This window comes from Piliocolobus tephrosceles, chromosome X (genome assembly GCF_002776525.5).
Source record: "Piliocolobus tephrosceles isolate RC106 chromosome X, ASM277652v3, whole genome shotgun sequence".
Classification (NCBI taxonomy): domain Eukaryota; kingdom Metazoa; phylum Chordata; class Mammalia; order Primates; family Cercopithecidae; genus Piliocolobus; species Piliocolobus tephrosceles.
The window spans coordinates 11,021,960-11,034,324 of NC_045455.1; the positions used below are offsets into that span (position 1 = coordinate 11,021,960).

The 12,365-nt window shown below is 37.8% G+C and overlaps 1 protein-coding gene across 6 annotated transcripts in view; it reads right to left on the minus strand.

The window, feature by feature from the left end:
- Positions 1–5,112: 5,112 nt before the first annotated feature.
- Positions 5,113–12,365, minus strand: part of TPP2 (tripeptidyl peptidase 2) — an 89,718-nt gene continuing 82,465 nt past the window's right edge. For all 6 annotated transcript variants that reach the window (XR_004228681.1, XR_002732815.1, XM_023218000.2 and 3 more), the window contains 3 exons: positions 9,876–10,083; positions 7,940–8,059; positions 5,113–6,028 (listed from right to left, as the gene is read on the minus strand). Coding sequence is in view for 4 of the 6 variants with exons in the window: in XM_023218000.2 (XP_023073768.1) it covers positions 5,939–6,028; positions 7,940–8,059; positions 9,876–10,083 (418 nt within the window). In the remaining 2 variants the exon portion in view is untranslated. The remainder of the gene's footprint in view (positions 6,029–7,939; positions 8,060–9,875; positions 10,084–12,365) is intronic.

The following is a 12,365-nucleotide window of genomic DNA, read 5'->3' on the forward strand; positions in this document are numbered from 1 at the left end:
ATTCCAAAGATTTGTCTCTATTTTCTCCTTTAGCGATATTGCCTTCTGAGAATGAGTCTCTAAGGTAAATCTGGTGATGTTTTTAAATACTCTTCAATTTTTCTTGATGGTGATTACGGTTTCTTCTTTTAAAATAAACAAAAGTTGATTCATCAACAGCAGGATCTACCTGATACAAACCTGTTTCTAAGATTTTAAGACTAATTGTTTTTTAAAAAGGAAATCATGCTTCCCCCTACTCCCACGTGTGTATGTGTGTGTGTGTGTGTATATATATACACACACACATATATATATACACACACACACATATATATATGGTGCTAAAGAAGTCGCCTTTCTCTCAAGCAAAAGGGAAGGAAAATGAACATTCCTTTCGCAATGTCCTCCTTTAGGATATAGAACTTACAAGATCAGAACCCCCAAAGCAGAAGATAAGCTGTAGGAAAAGGCAGTGTGTCTTCTACATCTGGATACTATGTGAAAAGCACAGGGTGTCTGCCTGGTGACTCCCAATTATTCCACCCAATTTTACTATTTTACTTGGAGCTGCTTCTCTGTCTCATGTGAGCAAGGCCAGGAAAGTCACTCAATCTGGAAAACGTTGATTTGTTAGTATGAAGCCCAGTAAGCAAGTCAGTTGATTTCAGCTTAAAAATAGATGTATACATCAATTGAACAGAGTCCAGAAACAGACTCACACATATATGGCTAAATGATATGTGACCAAGATGCCAAGGTAATTCAATGGGAAATTATAGTCTTTTAAATTAGTGATGTTTGAACAAATTGTACACACACACACACCTTGACCCTTCTCTCATACTATACACAAACATTAAATTGAAATGTATCACAGACCTAAATACAAGAATCAAGCTATAACAACTGTAAAACTTCTATAAGGCAACATAGGGTAAAACCTTTGTTACCTTAAGTTAGACAAAGATATCTTAGATACGATACCAAAAGTACAACTTGTAAATGAAAAAAATGCTGAGTTGGTCCTTATGAAAATTAAAAAGTTTTGCTCTTCAAAAGACTATTACACACACTGGGCCAGGTGCGGTGGCATGTGCCTGTAGTACCAGCTCCTCAGAAGGCCGAGGCGGGAGGATCACTTGAATCCAGGAATCTAGCTTGGACAACACAGCAAGAAACACACTGGGAGAAAATATTTGCATCACACACATCTAAAAAACAGCTTGTATCCAAACTCTCACAACTCAAGACAGACAATCCAACAACTGAAAAAATGTGCAAAATATCAGAATAGAAACTTTATCAAAGAATATATACAAATATCTAGTAAGTTCATTATTTACTGGAGAAATGCAAATTAAAATGAGATACTGTATCACAACCAGTAGAATGGCCAAAGTTAAAAAGGTGATATCATCAAGTGCTGCTGAGGATGTATGAAGCTTGTAACTGTCACACATCGCTAAGTAGGAATGTCAAACGGTACAGTCATTTTGAAAATGGTCTGCTAGTTTCCTACAATATAAAAAGAAATATACCATGTCTCAGCAATTTCATTCCCAGATTATCTACACATTACGTGAAAAGATATGCCCAAAGACTTGTACACAAACTTTCACAGCGGCACAGCAGCATGATTCCTAATAGCCTCAAATATAAACAATCCAAACATCCATCAACTGGTGAAGGAACAAAATGTGGTACATCACACAACACAGTATACACACCAGCAACAGGGAATGAACAGATACACCCAAAGTGGCTGAGACTCAAGAACATTACACTAGGCGAAAGAAGACACAAAAAATTAAAAACTGTGATTCCACGTATATGACATTTCCAGAAAAAACTATAGGATTAGCAGTTCACCAGCTGTCTGGGGCTAGGGGTGAGAATGGAGACTGGCTACAAACGAGCTTGAGGGAGTTCTTTTAGATGATTCGGAAGTGCTAAAAACCCAGACTCTGCTGATGGCTGCATTCTAGACATTAAATTGCACACTTGAAATGGTTAAAGTATGTACATTACACTTCAATAAAGCTGTTAAAAAACCCATGGTTTGTCCCAAATGTTATGCAAATTTTCTTTCAAATCCTAGATCTTTCAAATACACAATGTAGAGGAATCTACTAAGAAAATTATAGCAATGAAACTCGTTCCTTTAAATCTCTTAAACTTTTCACATTTCCAGGGCAAAGGAATACGATCATATGCTTATTTTGTAAGTCAAGTGTCCTTTTAGAATGGCTGAATTGATTAGTTATCTTTTTCTTTACACTATTACAGAAAATTTTAAATAGATGAAAGCAGACAAACTGTCTATTTTAAATATGTGCAGTTTATTATATGGCAACTATTGCTCAATAGTCTGCTAAATAAGTGTATTTCAATTCATGGAAAACCGTGGTTATTCTAAACCATTACTTTCTCTGCTCCCATGTTAATTTGAATCAAATCAGACAAATCATTCCTTTTGCAAATTCAGCTTGTATCTATACAAGATAATCACAATACTATCACATCTAAAATTTTATATTAATATAATACATTAAAATATGCAGTGTTCAAGTTTCCAATTGTCTTATAAGTGTCATGACATTTATTTTTAGTTTCAATCAGAACCCAACCAGGTCCAAATTTGATTAATTAGTTATGTCTCTTAAATCTGATCGTCCCTTCACTTGCTGTTTTTTTTGTAGAATTTCATAGTACTGCATTATGCAGACTGCATCATTAGTGTCGTTTAACTTGCTCCTCAATCCTCTGTTGTTTCTGTAAATTTTACATCTTAATGACTCAGGCTTGAAACCATCTAGCCCAAGCCCAACTTAGATCTGCCAAATTCCAGGCAAGTAACACTTACTAGTGAAAATAAATTATTGTAGACAGCTGAGTTTTGAGGTAGCTTAACTTTTAAAATCACACATAAACTGAAATTACAAAATATATTTTCAGTTCTTTTGTATTCTATTTGCATTTTGGTAAGACCTGGCCGATTCGAGTGAATTTGTTTGACATGACTGAGTAAGCAGGCAACCCTAGCTGCACACTGAAAACCTGACAGCTGGCACTGACACTGGACCTGTAGTTATACGTGTTTGTCCTTCGAGAGGACTCGGCTTGAATTCATTACATACTTGCCTGATGTTTGAAATCCTCTGACAAATCAGGGGTTCTCAACGAAACTATAACAGTACATTTGCAGAACTGACTGCAGAGGCATTTTGTAGCAAAGCACTGGCAGATACTGCACCATCACATCCTGACCTGGCTCTCAGGGTATCAGGACGGCAGGTAGAAATTCTGCTGATTGGGATGCCCAAGAACCCTTCATGTTAGAGCATCACTCACATCTTCCTCTTCTGGTTTTGGGGATTTTACTTAGTCAGCTACCCTTTCCCAGTTTACCACCGATCAATTCTTCTCCCCTTGGTTTACTATGTTAACCCAGACTCAGGCTCATGAAGTTCAGTTTCTTACTTTTTCATTCCTCAGAAAATTCTCTCCATTCAAGTTTTCCTCCCCTTCCCCTTTAGGGGAGACAGCAAGGATCCCTCTTACCTATCTCCCTATGAAGGCTTCTCTGACTTAGATCCTAAAGGGAAAGACAAAGACACATGTATTCTGAATGCTGGGTTGTTGGGAGGACAGAGAAGGAAACACAGTGGAGGCAAAGACTCAGTTAATTCAAATGAAATAATTCTCTAGTTGGAACAGTCACATTGATTCACCACCATGATTTTCTTAAGGAGATTCATGAGGGTCAAGTGATTTGGCTTGTCAGTACTTGAGCCAGGATGAGACAGCAGAGACCCAGGCTGTGGCTTCCAGTCATCCAGTCCCTGCACATTTCATTAGAGCTGGGGGTGGAGAAAGGGTTTGAGATTTGTGGTGCCTAAGAAGAGGAGCAGGTGGGGCTCTTCTGGGGTAAAGAGAAGTTCTCCCAGGAAGCAGCCTAACATGAGGAAGGAAAGAAATCCCATGAGATGGCAAAACTCCTTCCAGTAACAATTGGGAACTGCCTCTTCTTATTGGAAAGGGGCCACAGAACTAGTATTGGGCACATACTATGTACTGTCTCTAACGGTTCTTTAAAACATTATTTTTACCTAGTTTTTGCAATTGTTTTCAGTGGGTGTGCGCAAACATTGGCTACTACGACCAGAAACAGGAAAACTGCTTGACTTTTTGAAGTACCATCCTACTGCTTGCATTATTTTTAATGTAATCACATAGAAACAGTAATGATTTTACTGAGGACATCTGGAGCTTACTTGGGTCCACTTGTCACCACAGAAATGCAGCTAACATGGCAGCTTTGTATAACTGCCTCCAGTTACAGGAGTCATAAATGAATAGGCATGGCTCCGTTCCAATACAACTTTATTTACAAAAACAGGCAGCAGTCCAGTTTGGGTTAAAGGGCCAGATGTTACTGATTCCTGCTGTATGTAGTACTTACCTGAAACAGCAAAACCTGGGTTGTAAAGCAAGGTCTGTAATTTAATTTCCAACAGTTGATCAGCAGTGTAACCTTGGGAAGTCATCCTACCTTTACTGAGCTTCTCCATTCTCTTACTGGACTAGACCTACACAAATGGGGACCTGTATGTCTGTGCAGGTGACAATCTATGAGTGTGTGAGAGAGAACATGCATGTAGCTGTTCATGGATGGACTTTAGACCCTAGATAGCCCAGAAGTTGTAAACAATATGCTTATACATGTATTTATGTTTCTCATAAAGGCTCTAACACTTTCATGAGATACAGCAAAAACAGGAATGACTAGATAGGATTACTGGTAGGCCTTTTGCAGCAGTAAATTTTAAGAGAACAAGATAAAAAAATCATACATACACACAATTTGCCATTAGATAAGGGATCATCAACTTTTTAATACTACTTGTGTCTGTTTATTTGGTGGAGGAATGACGAGAGATGCACATGTAGTAGCCAAAGATAAAAATAATAAAAAACTTAATCACACAAGAATTGGAAATATATTCAAATACTTGTAAGCCTATAAGAAACACTGTAAAATAGATTACCTTATGTTTAATTTTTTGTCTATGTATTTAATGTATTATTTGTTACAATCCCAAATTTTATGTATGAAAAATTAAGACCAACTTTAAGAAGCTTGAATATTCACTTTTATTATTTATAAAAAAAATTTAAGGTACCAGAGTGCATATGGTGTACTGTGATCTTGGTTTTGCAAATTTATTCACGTGTTTTACATTATTTCAATTTTAATAAACATATCATATGTGTATCTTTACAATACCTGATAAAGATTCAGCTGTCTGGCACTTACACATGTATTCATAGAGTTCATTCTGATGCTCTGAACTTCTAGAGGATGTGAAAATGACTTGCCTGTAATTACCCCAAGATGAAGCAATTGCCACTCATTTGTGCTGGTTCTATTTTTTCCCCTTAATTGAATGTAAACATTTGCCAAAAAGAAAAAAAAAAAATCTGGAAATGAAGTTCTGTTAATTTTTAGTCCAATAAATAATTTTAGCTACGCTTAATGTAGCTTTTTTAAGGCCTTCATACAGTTGAAAAAAATTAAAGTTGAGCATGTTAAAACCCTGTTCATTTATAAAATAAAAAATAGAACTTTACAGGTTTGCAGTTAAAAGTTACCCTCCAAAACCTATCATGCATGTCATAAGCTGCAACCCAACTCGAAGTCCTCTGTGCTGGCAGGCAGGGCACATCCCCGTGCCAGCAATGTGAGGCATTAAGAAAACATCATGATGTCAGAGGTCTAGATTTACATGTATTAAGCCACACGTCAGTGAATTCTCTGATAAATACACGTCATTTTAATAATCAGTATTGGATAGTGGATGAAAACATGCATTAGACTAAAAATGCCACAAATTTGTTTTTATATCCATTCACTATAAAACTTCCTTTTTTAAAATTTAAGGTCTTGTTTCCTATTTTAGAATACGCAATAATCGGGAGGATACATGATGGGGAGCCAGTTTTCAGTAAAAGATGCACAATGGGTCCATCCAAGTAACTTCATCAGCTACAACAAAATACAATAATATATTATAAAGGAAGTGACAGATTTTTAAGCTCAGTATTAGAATAAATTCTGTATTAAATATTTAGTAACAGTAAGATAGTAGCATACAGAATCTTCCTTCTACCAACTGTCACCCACCCATTGATCTTTCTTCCCACCAATCAACTTTTCTTACTGTCAACCAACTTTCCTACTAACCAACCTATTCTTCTCATCATGATCCCTACCAACTGTCCTTTTCCCTCTTTCCTATTAACCTGCCTTCCCTTCTTCCTTCCAACTTACTTGGTCTTTCCTTCCTACCAACCTAACTTCCTTTCATTCATTTTTTCTGAGTAACTATCATGTCAAACACTGGGAAAACAGCATGGAACAAATTCACCTCCCACTTTCAGGAAAAACAAATAAGCAAATTAATAAATGAATAAACAAGTAATAAGATATTTATCAGGTGTATAGTAGATATAATATTTGATACAATATAAACTAACTGGGGAGTTAGATGGTTAAGAAAGAATCTCTATGGAGGTGACACTTAAGTGGAGTTTGAATGACAAGAAGAAACTGGTGTGAAAATCTGGGAAAGACATTCCATCCGGCCGGAGCAGTTAGTGCTAAGTCCTTTGGTAGGAAAAGGTGCGGATGTTTCCAGCCGGAGCAGTTAGTGCTAAGGTCCGTTGGTAGGAAAAGGTGCGGATGTTTCCGGCCGGAGCAGTTAGTGCTAAGTCCGTTGGTAGGAAAAGGTGCGGCTGTTTCTGCTAAGCAGAGATGCTGGTGTGGCAGAAGCAGAGTTTATATGGGCAAGTGTGATACGAAATAAGTCTGGAGAAGTAGGTAGGGGCCTTATGGACCACAGGGGAGAGTTTGGATTTTATTCCAAATGTGATGGAGATTCAACAGCAGGTGTCAAAAGACGTCTTTTCCAGCTGCTGTGTGGAGAACAGGCAGCGGAGGGGGGGCAGAGTGGAGGGCACACAAGTTAAGAAACACTCCCTGATGTGAACGTCAGCAGGGATCACTGGCTTTACAAACCTAAGTGCTCACAGATCAGATTCCACATGATGAGAACCACATTAGACATATCAACACCTGGCTCCAGAAAGAGTTCTCTTCATCTAGTCAAAGATCTGGAGGAGTTCATTTAAAATGTCTTGCAATTTGGACTGACTGGTGAAGGTAAACAAAAAGCTCTAAGAGTAAATATGAATATATCTTACTCTATCAAACATTTTCAGAGGAACTTACTGGTCAGTTTTACATCCAAAGCGTACCTTACATATAAAGTATAATTAACCTGGACTTGCCCTTTAGCTGAATCTGGCACCACCAAACTCCCCTGCCTTAACGTATCCTTTAGGCATAAACCAATTATGCATGTACAAAGACGAGGTCAGACTAAACTAACTTCTGTAGAATTCAGCTAATTTTTTTTACTTGACAACTAACTTGTGCAGAAAGCTCAACTACAGAATTTCTCTGCACATAATATGATACATGGTAAAATAATTTTAAAAATGCCTACCATCTCAAATGAAGAATAAAATCAAATATAAACTCCCGAAGTTCAACCATTTTAGAGTTGAGGCAACGTGCATTTAAAAGGAATTGTTTCCTTCATAAAGAAAAACTGGCTTCTACTTTTACAAAATTCAAAATGCATTTGCCCTTGCTGAAAACATTTGAGGCTAGTATCAGTTTTTTGGATAGCAGTGAAAAGTGTTTTTAAAATTTAAATAGCTTACTGACTGTCTCTCATGTATTTATTCTATAGTTCACATTATGCTACTTAGTGTAATAACTGGTCACAATAAAACCATGATTTCTGTATCACAATCCTAATCCTTTCCAGTTATCCTGTCACTATGCAACATCAAAGTGATGCTTAACGGTGACATTTTAAATATCACTTACTTGAATACAATTTTTCCAGTTTTCTTTTGTTGGTTTTTCTTCCACAAGTTTAGTTGCAAATTTAAGGCCTCTCCCATACATTTTATTTACTAATGCATGTTTATATGCAAATGTCAAAACCTACAATGTAAAACATGATAAAGCTTGTTTATAAAATAATTTACATTTTAAGGCATTAGCTTTAACAATAAAATTAAGGCTTTAACAGAAGTGTAGCTTTTGAAATGAATATGGTATATCGAGTACATTTTTAAAAACTTTTAAAAAGGTAATCAGTGTCTTCAAAAGAGCTGAGTATTCCACAGAATGAACCATTTGTTTTTTAGGAAGAAAACTAATACGAGAAATTATTAGCTGTGGAAATCCACTTAAAAATACCTCTTCATGCATAAGAAACCAGAGCTAACATAAATAATTACAAAGATGCAAATCAGGATAGAAATACAAAATGCAGAATCAGTATAAACTGCCAAAATTGCAAATGAGGATAGAAGTCAAAAAACAAGTATTAGATTATATAAGCATGGTTTCTTTGGTACAAGTTTTTACCTGTAATTACTATATCTGTCGAATATACTTGTCATCATTTATATATATTTTTGGTCTCTACTTTGGAATGTGGAGAATGTACTCAAAGAAAATCCTATGACACTGATTTGTATTCTAAAGTATTTAACAATTGTTGCCATAAATACAGTAAACCGGTAATACAATGCACGGCCCCTAATATAGTAGTAGCATTGCAAAAATAGAATGATCTACAACAGTTTTATGATGATGTTCATCAAGTGTTTGTCAATCTCTGTTAGATTCCTCAAAGACAAAAACCAGGTTCTTACTCATCCCCACGTTTCCAGTGGTGAGCAGTGTTCGGCACACAGCAGGCCTGCAGTAACTGTTCCCTTGTTTGTTTCCAGTAACAGCAAATATTGTTGGGGACACTGCATGTACTTAACACTCACTCATCACAGCCTAAGGCAGGTCATGCAGATAAGAAACTAAGGTATCACAATTTGGTAAGTTGCCTAAGGTCACATATAAAAGTAGAGACAGGAGCCAAACTCAAGGGGTCTAATTTCAGATTCAAATTCCTGACCTCTGCTGCAATACTGACTCTTTCAGTTTCCCAAATATAACTGAGTACCTTCTATAAATGCACAACTGTACTGTGCTGGAAAAACTGAAGCATATAAGAATTTTCTTCCCACTTCCAGGGTTCTTTACTGAAAATTACCAGTTAATTCTGAGAACAAGCATCTGTCTACTAAAACAAAAACGATGGTCTGTGATAAGCGAAGGAAATCCTACTGACTCCATTTACTTTATTTTCTTTATTTTCAAAGGAAAAGAAGATTAATGACTTGTATAATCTCTATTGCAAGAATTATAGTAGATACCTAAAAGAAATTAACAATGTTTCTGTAACCAAAATCCAAAAAAGTTCATCAACAATGCTTTTCCGAATTGGGTTTTAAAACTGATTAGCTACAAATCAAGATGATAATTATTTAGAAGTTCAAGAGTTTTGAGGAAAATAAGTAACATCTAAACTAACCAGTGTGCCCCCTCAACCTGCCCCCAATCTCCTACCACCAACAAATTAGCATATAAATAGAGAAGGGCAGGCCTGAAGGCATTTTCTAGAAGACTTTCTTAATTTAGCTACATACATAACTGATTTAACTAAAAGCCTACTACATATATTCTCAAACTGTTTTTAAAATTATCATGGTTTAACAGCCAGTTTGCAGGCCCATAAAATAACGTTTTTTAAAAAAAGGTGAGACAAACATGAAGTACTATGCTAAACATATCATATTCGGAGCCCAGCTTAACTTTTTCCATTTACCTCTTCCTCTTGTAACCAGCAATGTGGCACGAGAGGTCTGTGAAGTAACCCCAAGAACTTTGCCAAAACAAGGAGCAGAAAGGTTACCTTATTGTCAAAAAGATCAGTCCATTTAGTAGTTTCCCAAAATGTTTCTGCCAGAGAATCCAAAGGACTTTCTCCTTCTTCCTCCTTTCCTTCTGCATCAGTGGAAATGGCTCCATCTTGAGCCTGGGTGTGAAGAAGATGGTCTGCCAGGGCACAACCTTTCCTACAAAGGGCATCTACAAGGGTGGATTTTTGTTTGTCCATGTCACTGTAGAGCAAATTAAAAAATATTTCAGATATCAGTAAACTGTCTTTAAAAGTAAATTCTTATCTGAACTTAAATTCATGTATTCTTTTGCCTAAGATTTATAATGCAGAAATACTGTATATCCAGGTGCATACATTTGTATTGTACGTCAAATAAGATGCCTTATTAATAAACATCAAATGAGCTACTATATTACACATATAGAATGCCAGAAGCAACAGAGTTGAAAGGTTAATCACTATTCTAAATTCTTTTAGCTATATAACTCTTAATCAGGTCAATGTCTTCTGAGTTTTCAGATTTCTTATAGACAGCAATCATTACATATTTGTCTATATATATACACAGAGGTCATGTCTTAAAACTTTCAGTTCATGACTAGGACAACCAAATATAATGCTTTACTCTGAATGTGCCAGCAACTGTCTCAGCATTTTAACATGTTAATTCATTCACATTCAAACTGTTCTGAGTAAGAGAGACTATTAATTACTGCCATGTTGCAAAGGAGGAAACTCAGGCCCAAAGAGACTATGCAATTTGTTCAAGGTCCTCCACTTAGGAAGTGGCAGATCCAGGATTCTAAGCTTAGCAGGAGAAATCTGTAATCTGTGCTCTTAATCACTATGGCACACTGCCTTGATCCAGGGCAGGCATCTTTGTTTTCTTCAATGCATTCCAAGTGCCTAGGATAATGCCTGGCACAGAATGGAAACTCAGTACATCATTGCTGAATGAAATACAACCACCACCTACACTTCAGGGGAAAGTGTTAGTCTCTAGAATGTATGCTTATTTGAGGCATTCTGTCCAACTCATGTCAGATACACATGAAAAAAATGTGGACTAGAAGTACTGAGAAAATGATGATGAGGCACTTAGCTGTGGAACAAATTAACGGCTAAGAGTGACTCTGAAAGACTCAGAGTGAAATGTGTAGCATGTGAAACCTGCCGGAACTACACCATCAACAAGGATCCGCAGTAGGAAAGACAGCCATCAGCCCCAAAACTTGACAGCTCAAGGGCTCACCCACATTAATCCTGCGCACCAAAGAGTCCTGTTAATCTAAGAGGCCGCATGGCAGGGAACACGAACGCTAAGTACCAAGGAAAATGCTGTTGCTGAAACATTGCCCGCGACTGGGGTATTCTCAGAGGTTCAAAGCCCATTTGATCTGGCATCTTGAAAGTGAGCAGGGAGGCAACGTGGATAGTAGAGCTGCTGAGAAATTCCTTCAGACTGGCAGAGTTCATCAAAGAGGACAATTACCAACCCCAATACATTTGCAATGTAAATGAAACTATGCCCAAAAGATCCCTCAGCGCTCAGCACAGCATTTCAAAGCTTTAAGAGCCAACTTGCACTCCCTTTTTGTGGAGATGTTTCTGGGGACTGCTTGTTTACATTGGAATTAAGAAGAAAAGGATTTACAAGTAGACTTTTGGGGCTTCCAAGCTGTGGGGCATCTGCATGGCTTGTCATTGCCTGACCCACCCTCCTTCCCCTCCTCTACTCTTAGATGCCAGGTGCCATCCTTAAATGTCTTCTCAGCAGTCCTTTGTTTATGCCTTCCAACAACCCAAGGTGTCAGGCACAACTACTGTCCTGATTTTGTGAAGCAGAAAAGGGGCTTGGAACAGCAATGGGTTGACAAGGCAGGTTTCCACACCCAGGCCAATGCTTGTAGGAGATCGATCAGGGTGGTAGGTAAAAGTTAGAGGGAAAGATGGAAACCTTCTTGGAAGGCTGGGAGGTTTTGCAAAAGCTTTGAAAGAGATTTGGTTGAAGGCAGCCAAATTCTCTTGCCCAGAGCCTGAGAGCAAAGGGCAGATAACAATGGAATGTAAAGAAACTTATCAGATAAATTTGTTTACTCCTGTCTCCAAAAACCAACCTTTGATCATTCACTCTACTTGGGGGTCGACAATGTTTATTACCCACAGACTGTGTTTGCTCCAAGCTTTTGTCATTAAATCTGTACTAAATAAACGTGAACATCGCTGGCTTAGGGGGACTGCTAACTCTCTTCGGCCCCTAGTGCTGGCAGTCCCCTAGCCCCCTCTTTCACTGGATACCTGTGCCTGAGTACTCCTTTCCTTTCATCCGTCACTCAGAGTCTGCAGGACAGACTTGGCAGGTGGTGCCCTGTGTGAGGAATGCTGCAATGGATCACAATGGAACCCTCAAAAATGAAGGTGGAGGGGCGGAGCAAGATGGCCGAATAGGAACAGCTTCAGTCTCCAACTCCCAGCGCGAGCGACACAGAAGACCGGTGATTT